The sequence below is a fragment of the Polyodon spathula genome, chromosome 14, assembly GCF_017654505.1.
Source record: "Polyodon spathula isolate WHYD16114869_AA chromosome 14, ASM1765450v1, whole genome shotgun sequence".
NCBI classification, from domain to species: Eukaryota; Metazoa; Chordata; class Actinopteri; order Acipenseriformes; family Polyodontidae; genus Polyodon; species Polyodon spathula.
Genome location: NC_054547.1, coordinates 25,200,171 through 25,214,139, shown reverse-complemented (window position 1 = coordinate 25,214,139; position 13,969 = coordinate 25,200,171). Strand labels below are relative to the sequence as shown.

The following is a 13,969-nucleotide window of genomic DNA, read 5'->3' as shown; positions in this document are numbered from 1 at the left end:
AATGTCCTTCTGTTATACAATGATGTACAATTGTAGTGATGGGGCGCGTTTCTCTTTTGTTTTCACTCCGTCACACAAACCAGTTGCCTCTTCTGCCAAACCTAAGCAGTGGATGTTACCAGAGCCAATGCAACGCTCCCTGTGGGACACCAGATCGACAACTCAGCCCAACCAGAATTCCAACAGCTGGGCTCCCAATTAAGTGACTCCACAGAACTCCAGGCGGTAGTGCCATTACTGTAGGGGCCACTGGGGGTCCTTTCCATTGTACTTGCTTAGATCATATGTCAATTATCTGCTTCATAACTATGCATGTTGAGTACTGTACTATCAAGTACAGGCTTTCATCTGCTAGAAGGCCTTTGTTCAGCTTGTACAACAAAGTAATACTTATATGTATAGCGTGATTTTACATGTGTCACTATCATCAGGACCAGTGAAACATGATTTTTATGATGAGAAACACAAAATAGTAAGATATTTCTATAAGTATTTCCATAATTCCTGGCAGTACTTCATAAAGAATGGCGGTGTTGAATGTCTCCCAGGCCGGGGGTGTGGCTGGACAGAGAGACAAAGACATATGCTGAATGCTCACATCGTGTAGCGGGTAGGCAGCTTTGAAAACATCTTCGTTGACCAGCCTGTCGATCCCAACCTGTCCTCTCTTCAGTGATCCATAGGGCGTCCGGGCCAGGATCTCATACAGCTGGGGAAGACACAAGCAGCAGCAGAGCCACAGGTTAAAGAGAAGCTTCACAAGCTTCATTAACACTAACATTTATAGGATATAGCCTGAACAGGGCTTGAAATCGCAGCTATACTACAGTAGTTCTAACTTCAGAATATTGAAATTTGCTTTAACCCTGTCAGTCCTGGACTATTTTTGTTGTGCTGAAGAAGAAACTACTTTATTGATTATAATTTTTTTGTACTTATATTTGTACACTCCCTCATCCTGGAACCTAGGAGTCTCATGAGGTTCCAACAGGATTTCAGATGGCATATGTGAACATACAGCGCTAAGATAAGGCGGGATCTCAAACGAATTGCAGCTAATGAAATAGTTCCATAGATTATCTCTGCCATGCACATCTAATCATAATATAGGTAAAGTGTGACCAGGATGACGGTAGTGGTGACGTCAGACCCAGAAGAACCAGAAACCCACGTAATGGCGGTGAACCTGAGATGCTACGGCATCCAGTGTTTTATTAAATAATAAACAAACAAAAGATTTAAACAAAACACACACAAACAAACAGACAGACAAAATGCAAAACGGACGTGGACAAACTCAAAAACAAGTACCGTGCTGGTTTTTAGCCAGCACGCTGTGGCAATTGCTATATTTTTAAATTAACTCTCATCTCTCTCACCTGTTCTCCCTTTCCTGAACACACAACCCTGAGTGAGTGAAAACATGCTGCTTTTATGCAGCTGAACCGAGGCTCGATTGCTAATCAGTCATTCAATTGGAGTCTTGGTACAACTGCACGTGAATTAATTAAGCTGAATTTCCCGTGCACACATATTACATTTTACCTGCACGCGAAGTGATGTGCAATCCTCGTGCCTAAATACAAATATACATTTTAAACACTCTTGCTCATAACCTATATTTATATCCTGTGTATTTTATACATAAACACCAACATTAACACACACAGAAAACACTTAATAAACATAAAGGGGCGGGACATTCCACACACATGAAGTTTTGAAAGAAACACATGATCAAGCAGGACTGAAAGGGTTAAACATAGAGTGATCAACACCAAAACATTCCCTAAACACATTCTTAAAATGTCCCCAAACAATATTTCCATTTATACTAGCACTAATATCCTCCACAGTGGTCGTTAAGAAAACAAAAACACATCAACAGGGTTTACAAACAGGGTCCAATATTCCTCACGCATAGGGGTGTTCTTCAGCAAGAAGTCTAATTAAACAGCCCAGACCTGTGCATTCTGGACCGTATTTTAACACCCCGGTGTGTGAGAATACACTTAGAAAATGGCACACCCTACCCCTCTCAAACTGAATTGGTAATGAAGTGAACCATGGAATGGTTCTAAAGGTTCCAAGCTGTGTTGTTAAAGTGACATACCTGCACAGGCTGGAACACTTGTTAGCCAATGAGATTGCTCACTCTGTTCTTGTCATTTTATAATACTAGCAGGTAATGATCTCTGTGTCGGACATTAATACTTAACTAAATTACAAGGAATGAAGGCACTTACCATTTGGTGACGTTGTGTATTTTTGAAGAAAGTGTCTGGATTATCACTTCCAATGAATCTGAAAATAAAAAAAAAATTCCTTGGATTCTAAAAGAATTCATTCAACATTACTTACAGTATTGTATGAGATTCATTAAAAGCCCTTCCAATACAAGTCACAGACAGTGTCTCGTGTAATTGCCAAGTTTTGTGCAAATGACCCTGTTCTGTTATACTGTGAGGTCATGTCAGTTTCAGTCAGGATAGGTGAGACAGCAGATCTGACAGCCTAGGACAATGGGTGCTCAGTTGGCAAGTGCTTCTTTGTTCAAGCAAGCACAAATTATAGATATTTTAGAAGAAACAAAACTGATTATTGTATGGATTCTGGAGAACAGACTTTGTAACAGGAACATACTTCCAGATTCTTTTAAACACCTGGCAGACTCGTTACGGAGAACATGTGCTCTACTGGTCATCCTTGGTGGCTCTACACCCTATTGGCATTGTTGTGGCAGGTGTTTCCATGTGTTGTCCAACCTCTATCAATTCTATACTTGTGTGCTAACACTGAATTAGATTTAGCTGCGAAGAAAATGGGTATGTGGATTTTTATATGCTACTAATATGTTTGTATATTTAAGCAGAACAAATATTGAATTGTAGTTCCACTGCTCTGCCCTAACTGTAAATATGCTCTCTCCAGTGCAGTCAGACCTCAACAAAATAAAGGGAACCATTCAGGCATATTGAGCTATATGCTTGTTTCTGATATGCAGTAAAATGTTTCTAAAATGCAAATATATTTCATGGAAACTGAAAATGACAGTACTTTGCATTTTCTGAGTGTCTTCATGATATAAGCAGTTAAATTTACTAATTGTTTGATTTGCATTTTGCTTTAGTCCTTTCCATTGAAATTCACAGTGGTTGATACTATGCTGTACTGTTTGCCAGAACTTACACTCTGACGTAATATGCTTGTTAATGGAACCTTTCAAATAAAGAATATGCTTCTAGGGACATTTAAAGCAGCTCATATTTTGAAATAAACCAGTAAGCATATGTGGTTCTATTTAATTTAGTCAGTTTATTAGTTACTGATACAACAAGGCATAGGGAGGTTATGCTAAGATTATACAATCCTCTAGTTAGACCTCACCTACAATGCTGTGTCTAATGGTGATCACCTCACTTCAAAGGTGTTGGATTGTGTTGTAAACCTCCACAAACACCCAAAGACTAAACCAGACCACCTTGACGTCCAGTAGAAGTCAGTCAGTTTAAAGTGTGTTGATTACTGCTTGTCTCTGTAGTACCTCTGTAGCTTGCTGACTCTGAATTGGCAGGTGTAGAAGTCAGGTGGATTATTGGGGACCTCTTGGTACATGATGTTGGAGATCCCCATCTTCTTCAGGGCTTTGTCTGACCAGTTCGATACCTGGTGGGGCACAACCTAGAGACAGAATCTCATCTAGTTAGTAAGATACTAACTTCCCCACTGTTTAGCCAAGCAGCACACCCCCTGTTAAAGTTATTGTAACAACATACCTTCACTAATCTTTTCTGTATAGGTTTATATATACTATCTTTGGAACTATATAGGTTCCAAATGTACAGTTTTGAAAGAAGCAAATTATACTATAGTATTTTCTTTCTAGGCAGCTGGTACTACACTAAATTAAGAAAGTTATCAGTTGTCTTGCCTCGCCTTCCAGGAAGTCTGTTACTCCTTTACGTCCTAGGACATTTCACACCTGAAGTGGCTTTGGGGTTTACTGGCTGCAAAGTAAGTCCATCACTAGGGGACGGCAGTAAATTCAAAGTTAAGAGCCTTATAAAAGTTTACAAGAACAATCTGCAGTTGTCACATGCTTTTTCCATGGTTATACCATGTTTTTAATACACTTTACCATACCTCTCTAGACTTTAGAATGCTTGCATATGTTTGTGATGGCAATATAATGAGTTCCAGTTGGAAATCTCCCTCCCGACCTGTAAGGGCATGAAGTAGTGAAAGGGAAAGTCTGGATGGGCTGACCGGACAGTTCATTTCCAGGATCGGGCAGTCTGGATGAAGTCGAGACTCCGTTGCAGGACTGTATTGACCTAGAAGGTAAACGAGGTAGCAGCTGCAAGCAATAAAAGCAGCTGCAATTGTTTACCAAGGGGTGATGTGTGATATCATAAAGGGGCCGGAGAATTGTTAATCTTTTGCTTCGCTTGGGTTTGTTGTTATAAACTGAAAGGACCGTGTGAGATGCAGAGAAAAGTGTCCTTGAAATATTCGTGAGTGTTTTGTTTGTTTGTTCGTGTCTGTTTAAGTAACTGTGTTTGTATATCACTAGACGGTTAAGCATGTATCCAGTGCTATCGCCTCGGCCCAGTACTAAACGGGATCAACACTGCACTTCACTCACTGTTTAGAATTGTTAAGACCCACCAGGAGCACTACAGCACGCACCCAGACTGGTGACTGTGCATTGTATTATTGTGGGGCAGATAACGTGCATTATTATTCTGATTTGGAAAACCACTTACATTATTTACCTGCGTGCTTTACACACAGGTGTATATTGCAGGGGGCTTTCTTGTTTGGTCGCCAGACTGGGAATACAAAATAAAGCACCCTTTTCTAAACTGGATTATAATTGTCTGCCTGTGATAATGCAGAGCATCACTCCTGCACCTGTTCACAATCAGCAGCCACTTTGCCACAATGCTTTACCATGTTTTAACTGCGTTTTACTAGACATTGCCATGCTTTCACTATGGGTCAACTTTAATAAAGGCAGTAACCAGAAAAAACAGATCACCGTAACCTAGATCCACACATGAAAATGTTAGTTTGACATAGACAGATGGCGATATGCCTTAATATACTCCACAATTCTGACACACTCAATAATTTGTGCATTTCTGAATTTCCCCCGTTTATGAGGTACTGACCTGCAGTGGGACCCGGAGGCTGAGCTCCTCGGCGTAGTAGCACTGCACAGTCCAGGGGGCGTTGAGGAGCACATAGGTAATGTCAGTCTTCTCACTTTGAACAGAATGCTGAGGGAAAAACAGACACCATCAAAAACTGCACTTGCTGGCCTTCAAATATGTTACATTAACCACTCTTAACTCACCAGAATGGTCACCCTGCTAATTCACTCTCTTGGGCTCTCACTTCTCTAAATTCACAGGCAAATAACCCAAGAATAAGACATAGAAGCTTCCTTTAACCTAAAGTAGTAACAGACATAAGGCCATATTTTGAAAGTGTTACCTCTAGTCATTTGATTAACTCCTATTTTTTTAAAGTGAAAAAATCATGTAAATGTTACAAAATGAGGAACAAACACCTTTGGGGTGCTTAAGAGATCTTGAATTAGTTTGTTAGTTATTTGTTTCTAGATTTGTAAAAGAATTTCAAAAAATATTTCAAAAAATAGGAGTTCATTAGAGACTCAAGTAAATGCTACACATGGCCTATCATGTTTTAAAATTAAAATAAGTGTGCTATAACATGGATTTCTTCACAAATGAGCATATGAGACCTAGAGTGTGTGGCTAATGGCAGTGTAATGGTTAAGATTTATGGAATTATTTTCCATGGCATTCCTTGTGTGCTCTGCTTGTAAAAAGTTATTATACAAGGGGGTCACTAGTAGTTCACCAAGTACAAGTAGTACTGAGTGGCACGCAGGGTGAGTCATGCCAGTGTGGTATAAATCACACAGGAAGAGTCATGGTAGTTAGTAGTACAAATCCTGCTGCCAGTGCTGACCCACAAAGTAGCTGGCAAATGGCCCGTCACTAAAAGATGGACGCTCTGTCCTTGGTTCTTCAGTCTTTATTCATAAAATCTTCAAAACACAATATCACACAGAAATATTCAAATTGGAGATAGATATTTAAATAGAAGAGACAGTGAAAGGTATATTTTACATGGTTAGTAGTTCTTTAAATAATGCAAATTTAATCAAATTGAACTAGAATTTTGATAGAAATTTGAAAGAAAAAAGATGTGATAAACTTCAATATCTGACATTGCAAAAGATGGTCCTGTCAGATTCCTGCAGCCCCTCATTAGTGATATATACTGTTTTATTTCATTTAGCTGAGAATTTGTAAGAGGTTATATTTGTGTAGTTTAAATTGAAGCCACGCTTGCCTCTGTTGCTGCGTAGGTTACAATAGTAAAGTGAAGACAGAAAGAAGGCAGACTCTTTGCATTGTAAATCTACTGATCTCATAAAAAGACAATGTTTAACTGAAAGGTATCAAACAATGGGACTAACAGGACCTGCTACGTGGCAGATATAAAGCAACATGTTTGCTCACTTTACTTTATTTATTTATTTAAACAGCCAGGATAACACCCAATAAGTGCAAACATACTAGTGCCTCATTAACTGTGACTCCAAACTTATAAGTTTGGGACTATTTAGCTCACCATTGTAAGTCCAGGGTTAGTATTATTCTGGGCTTTACAAATAAATTACTGTCATAGTGTAATGGTAAGTATATTCTTTTTATATTGCAATGGTTCTACGTTCTATTGCTCCACATTGACTTATAATTTTTCTTCAAATCTACTCTACATAGATAGAGAGTAGACGAGGTTTGCAGAGACGAAAGGTAATATTGTGATTTGAATGGAATGAGGAAAGCTGTTCAGTCCCGGCACTTAGGATTCTCCAGACAAGCTCCAAGCAGCTGAAAGACGGGTAAAGGCAGATATAGAGAAAAATGATAAAACTCGCTATTGAAGCAACAGAATCTAGAACCACTGAGAATGATTGCAAACGGCCACAAATAGTAGAGCAATGTAAAAAGAAAATTAATTGACATTTGAAGATATTTGAGTTTTGTACATTTTTTATATGTATTATTAATACAACATCTTTTCAAGAATAAGACAAAAAAACTACATTGCCCTCCTCACTGATCCCCATTCAGAATACAAATAATGTTCTTCAACACCACGATTCCTGATACCCACCATCTCGATTCGTATGCCACTTTTCTCCAGTTTCTTGAGGAAAGTCTGCCTCCATTTCTCGTGGTTCTCATTCGGAGAATGGCCTTTGTGCTTGCTAGGTTCGCCCTCCTTCGGTTTCCCCTTCAGGTCCTCCTCCCACACCAGTACGAAGTCTGCAACAGAGACAGGACATCACCAGAGACGGCTACAAGTACACTACACACGATCCCTGATACATTTCTATATAGCCAATGATAACCAAGGCTGTAAAATCTATTGAGCAAAAGCAATACCACCCCTATCTCCCATTTGTTGTTTTGAATTTTCTTTCCTTGTTTTGTTTTAGCAATACTGAAAGAAATGTAATGACAAACATTTCTTAAAGTCTTCAGTGCTTGTTTGTTTTTTGTATATCCTATATATTTACTTGTTAAAAATGCACATATTTCAAATACAGCAGTACAGATTAAAGGTTGTGTCTTGACTGTTACCTAGTAACTAACCACTTCCTTAGCAGTAGGTCAAGTTCACTTCCAATGTACTAGCTTCAAGCCGCAAGCTTATTCCCAGCCCTGTGATGTAGGCATGCTAAAGTGACTATTCTGGCTTTGATTTGCTCTCCCTTAACCCTGACTCTAATCCCTCATATTAGAAGTAAACTCTGGAGGTGTTTAGGATGAGAGTCAAGCCTTACACAATTATCTTCAATGGCAATGCAGTGGGATTACACTTCTTTATATCCCAATACTGCCCTTCCTGGTGGGTTGTACACACAAATATAACAGTGTAAAATGTTAAGTGGCAACAATTTTTTAATTTTGACATGCCAGTGATATCACAGTTGTATGAACCAATACATACTGGTAGTCTTTTGCAGTTTCATGGTACCGTATCAATATTAGTTTCAAACCCACTGCGTTGCCATTTATAGTAATGCTTATGATTCTAGTGTTTCTAGAACTAGTGTTTCTCCAGGCTAATACAAAGAAGTAACCCTACGGTAACTTTTCTGTAAGAGCAGTGAAGAATGTAACGAAGCTAAAGATAGATTCTACTTATTTTCTCACATACCAACAAATGTGGCTCACATACAGTGCCTAAATGTCTCATAGGTTTAAAAATAACTCTCATTAAAGCTCCTCTATACACAAAACCCAAAACAGATACAAATGGTTATATATAATATTAATGAGGCTAGCAAAATACTTTTATGAGGAAACACACACAGATTCAGAACAAGTAAATGAATATGGAATAAAAATCAAAAGAAAGAGGTAAACTTAATTTAACTAAAAATGAAGAAGCAGCTCTAAAATAACTAATAGAGGATGATGATATCATTATAAGACCAGCAGATAAAGGTTCTGGGGTGGTAGTAATGAACAAAGTTATATGAAAGCAATAGGGACTGAACTGCAAAATATAAATACATATGAAAAAGTACAAACTAATAACATTAAAATAATAATAAAAGACGTGAGAATCTTAGTAGATAGATTGTATAAAAATGGATTTATATCAAAAGCATTAAAAAATTACATGCTCCCTCAGACTCCAAGACCATGTTTGGTTAGAGCTAATCCAAAAAGGCACAAAGATAAACATCCAATACGAATGACTGTTAGCACAATTGATAACCAAACATACGTTATTGCAGAAATAGCTGAGAGGCAGTTGTTGAAAGTTTACCTAGCTATGTTAAAGATACAACACATTTTATGAATAGGATTAACAGATTAAAAAGTGTTAGTGTTCTTAGGAATTAAACTTTAGAGGCATGCAAAGAGGCTCTGGATAACAGAAAAGATAAGAACATAATACCCACAGAATAGATATTAAATATGAACAAGATAGTTTTAGGAAATAGTTATTTTACATTTTGAAATAAATGTTGCAAGCAGAATGATGGCACAACAATAGACTCAAAGTTAGGCATGCATTTTGCAAGCACATATATGGATAAATGGAAGGACCTATTGTTGGGTAAAGTATACAAGAAACATTTAGAATACGTAAGATATGTGGATGACATTTTTGGAATATGGACACATACAGGAATCTCTTTTCCAGTTTCACGAATTACCAAATAATATCCATTCTAATATTTTGGTAGAAGGTGGACAAAATCAGAAATTGAATTCTTAGATACCTTGGTTAAATCTGATCAAGGATTTATTAAAGCAGATCTTTACTCAAAACCTACTGATATGCATCAGTACCTACATATGTAATCTTTACATCTTATCCATACAAAAAGAGCCATTCCTAAAGGACTGGGTATAAGGATAAAAATAATCTGTTCTAAATGAAAAAAAACAGAGAAAGAAAATAAATCTTAAAAAAAAGATTTAAAGAACAGATTATTGAGAAAGAACTGAGAAAAGTTGACAAACTCAATAGAAATTAACTACTTGAATAATAAAAGGAAAAAGAAGTGTAAAAGAGTAATAATTACATATTCTAAATTATTACCCAGAATTTCAAAAATAGTTTGGAACCATTTATGTATACTTCATAATTCAGAGACAATGGAAAAAATATTTCCAAAAGCGTCAATTGTGGCTTTTAGAAGGGATGCAAATTTAGCTGAAATTTTGGTACATAGTAGACAAACAGATTGTAGACACATTACAGGACATTAAAACCATAAGAACACATGTATGGTATGCAAATATATTTGTAAAGATAAAATTGAAATCACAAATAGCGAAAAAAAGTACCTCAATCTTAAAAAAATCCTCATGCACAACTAGCAACCTCATTTATGGTATATTTTGCCAAAAATGTAATGAAATTAAATATGTAGGAGATACAGATACAACATTATACAAACGCTTACAGAATCACCTATCAAACACAAGAAATGCAAAATTAATGAACCAGTGGTTCAGCACTTTACAAAGAACAAGCATAACACGAATGATCTCAAATTCATAGTTTTAGAAAAAAAAATAGACAATTTACAATATAGAAGACTAAAAGAAAATGAATGGATAAATAAACTCAGTACCATGATGCCTGAAGATTTAAATAGAAAGGAATAGTAGATCATCATCAACTATAGTATGTGGTGATTGACATCACAATTACATTAATAGATTGAAATAGAATTAAATGATTGTAGTTGCCATAACATCCAAAGCCTTTATATACCTCCATTAGTGCTGTTAACTAGCCCCATAATTCAGGAGACTTTAAGAGAGGTCAGATTTTTTAACTCCCCTCTCTAACCTCAAATTAATTGATTTTATTGAACATGTAAAGCGAATGTGAATTACGTGAACTGCCGCTAAAGGAACTTACATGATTTTGCTCACAAGTCAATAATACACACACCTGTCCGGGGGTGGGAATAACTATCTCGTGATGATCGTCTCCATCAATCAGAATTTGCTGTCTGATTGGGGTGGGACTGGGTGAAGCAGTAAAAAATATTAAATAAATAGAAACTTAACCACAAAGTTAAAAGAGAAAGAATGCGGGCAAGTGCATAATTCTCTATTACAACGGATTTGCATTATTTCATAGATATCTTTATCATATAAAATTTCAAGCAATACAATTTTGATACATGTTGTGATGATGCTTTCCCGATCGCTGCAGGAATTAAACAATTCAACCCATTATTGAAGCTGCTCACGCAATTCACACCCACTTTCACTCTTAAAGAAATTACTAATTGAAATTAGGTGAGCTTTTGATCACCTAAAGTATTCGGTCCAAATAATTTAGATTAGAATATGGGTAGGAGATTTCCTATTACCTGATTGGTCAATCAGGCGAGTTTAAATCCTGATTAAAGCCACCCAAATTAGTATCCAATTTAGTTTATTCACCATTCCAAATAAATCTTCCTGAAAAAAAAAAAAAAAAAAAAACATCCCGCAGATCGTTAGTTTACCTACCGTAAACCTGGTTCCCTGAAAGATGGCCACCAAAACATCATTATGGGATATACGCCTGCCTATTGGTAGATGTCACTGAGCTCTTTCTATCAAAGCTGCCAATAGCTCCCCTCCCCTTGGTGACCCCCTTGGTCTCGTCTACCGTGGGTATATAACCGTTACGCAGGGAAGGTTCACTCTCTTTCGTGACAAAACTGTGATGACGACCAAAGCGACCTCATGGTTGGTGGCCTTCTTCTCTTTCAGGGAACCAGGTTTACGTTAGGTAAACTAACGTTCCCTTTCAATTCAAAGATGGCCACCAAAACATCGTTATGGGAAAACTAGTACCAGAGCCGTCGCGAGGGAGAGAAGAAGGGCAGCATATGAGGGGCGGTTAGCCCTACTGACCAAGGTCAGCGGTGTGAGCGTGCAACCTCAAGGACCCTAGTGCCGACAAAGGGCAATGAGGGATCTATCACATTCATGCGATAGAACCTGGAAAAAGTATGCGGGGTAGCCCAGCTAGCCGCATCACAAATCTCAGCCATGGAGGCACCTCGAAAGAGGGCCCATGACATAGCCCCACCTCTCGTGGAATGTGCGGCTACCCGCCCAGGTGTGGGTAAGCCAGCACCGTCCATGGCAGAAGAAGAGCTGGACAGACTGACACAGCGCTCGCTTCCTATCCACATAACATCTCAATACCCGAACAGGGCAGAGAAAGTTCAACGTCCTATCCTCCACAGAAAGCAAACGGTGGATTCATGTGGAAGGTTGTGACCACCTTGGGGAGAAAAGTAGAGTTTGCATGCAGTGACACTCTGCTACCATCATCCCAAATACACATACAGGAGCTATGCATAGACAGCGCCTGCAGCTCACTAACTCGCTTTCCGGAGGTGATAGCCAAGAGGAAGGCTGTCTTCATGGACAAGTGCTTCAACTCAGTGGAGTTTATAGGCTCAAATGAGGCCTGCATGAGAGCCTCCAATACAATCTCAAGGCTCCATTTGGGGAGAGTAGCCCTCCTAGGAGGGTGCAATCACGCGTGCATCGCAGAGAAACTGGGTAGCCAGAAAATGTGTGCCCGGGGACACTGAGTCAATGGTGGCATAGCAAGCAGAAATAGCCACTAAGTATACCTTCAGTGTGGAAGGTGATCTACTAGCCTCAAGCAGATCTTCCAAAAACTGCAAGATGACAGGCATAGGACAGAAATCATGACCGTTAGTACCGCAGCAATCTTGAAAATATTTCCACTTATAGGCGTACAGTGACCTAGTGGAATGTGCCCTAGCATTCTGCAGCATACCCACAACCGCGTCTGACAGCCCTAAGGCTGACCAGCGGTCCCTTTCAGGGGCAAGACCCACAGGAGGGCGACTAGAAGAACTGATGGCTTCTCTGACCAGGCCTTTTCAATTACTGGGAGTAATGGCGTAAAGGAGCGCTCTGGGCACATATGTGTCAAAACAGGGAGAGATGGTGCTGGAGAGCTGCTACCATGTCGTCCGAATGGGAACGTGAAAATACGCTTCCCGCAAGTCCACTGTGGTGAACCAGTCACCCGACCAGACAGACTGGAGTATGTGATGATGAGTCAGCATTCGGAACCCTTTCTGTTTCAGAAACCGGTTGAGAAACCGCAGGTCCAGGATGCGGCGAAAGCCACTGTCCCTCTTCAGCACCAGAAAATATCTCAAATAGAACCCCTCTCCAAGAGAAGTGGGATCTACGAGACAAATGGATCACTTGTCCAGCAAGGCTGCCACTTTGGTCTGGAGCACCGAGGCCTGAAGCATATTCGTCACGTAAGTAGTTGTGACGCCGCGAAAAGGAGGGGGTCCCAAGCAAAACTGAATTGCATAGTCGTATTGTACGGTTCCGAGCACCCACACTCCAGAGGTGCAAGTGCGCCAGTAGTGCAGCTGTTGTGCTGTGAATTGGGTCTGAGGCTGCCAGCCCTCAGAGGCCCAGCCCGGCTTTCAGCACAAAATGCAGGGGGACTAGAAGTAGCTTACGCAGCACTTTTTAGAAGAAAAAGGGCTCAATGCACAACAGAGAGGTCTTACCGTACCAATCTTGAGAAGCGAAAATAAAGTGAATCTCCCCTGCGTGACGGTTATGTACCCATTGAGGGGAGTGGGCCTATCTGCAGCTTTGACAGAAAGAGCTCAGTGACAACTAACAATAGGCAGGTGTATATCCCATAACAATATTTTGGTGGCCATTTTCGAATTGAAAGGGAACTGTAATAGCTTCTGATATTATTTACCTTTTCCTGCTTCAAGGAAGAAAATCTCCGTTCTTTATTGTACACTCACTCTGAACGCAGTGACTACTTCCTAGCTGTTCTTACTGTATCTATTTCAATTTAGAATAGCAAATAAAGTTTTTTGTTTTTAAATTCAATCAAAAATACTGTTAATCAGCGGCTACAGCAACTTCTCTCTGGTTTTATTCACAAGTTGTAAAACAAATGGATGCAGAATGAAATTCAATAACTTGATAGCACTTTGAATAAACTTTATTATGAACACAACAGCATGATTACCTGTAACACATTAAAAAAAAAAAAACCGTACTCAATGCAAAAAAAGGTCTTACCGTACCAATCTTGAAAAGCGAAAATAAAGTGAACTCCCCTGCGTGACGGTTATGTACCCATTGAGGGGAGTGGGCCTATCTGCAGCTTTGACAGAAAGAACAACTAACAATAGGCAGGTGTATATCCCATAACAATGTTTTGGTGGCCATTTTCGAATTGAAAGGGAACTGTAATAGCTTCTGATATTATTTACCTTTTCCTGCTTCAAGGAAGAAAATCTCCGTTCTTTATTGTACACTCACTCTGAACGCAGTGACTACTTCCTAGCTGTTCTTAC

The 13,969-nt window shown here is 39.1% G+C and overlaps 1 protein-coding gene across 2 annotated transcripts in view; it reads right to left on the bottom strand.

Moving 5' to 3' along the window:
• Positions 1-13,969, bottom strand: part of ano7 (anoctamin 7) — a 43,607-nt gene that overhangs the window by 20,201 nt on the left and 9,437 nt on the right. For both annotated transcript variants that reach the window (XM_041271292.1, XM_041271291.1), the window contains exons 4-8: positions 7,219-7,370; positions 5,175-5,282; positions 3,545-3,681; positions 2,247-2,304; positions 599-709 (exon numbers count right to left, since the gene is read on the bottom strand). In XM_041271292.1, coding sequence (XP_041127226.1) covers positions 599-709; positions 2,247-2,304; positions 3,545-3,681; positions 5,175-5,282; positions 7,219-7,370 — 566 coding nt within the window. The remainder of the gene's footprint in view (positions 1-598; positions 710-2,246; positions 2,305-3,544; positions 3,682-5,174; positions 5,283-7,218; positions 7,371-13,969) is intronic.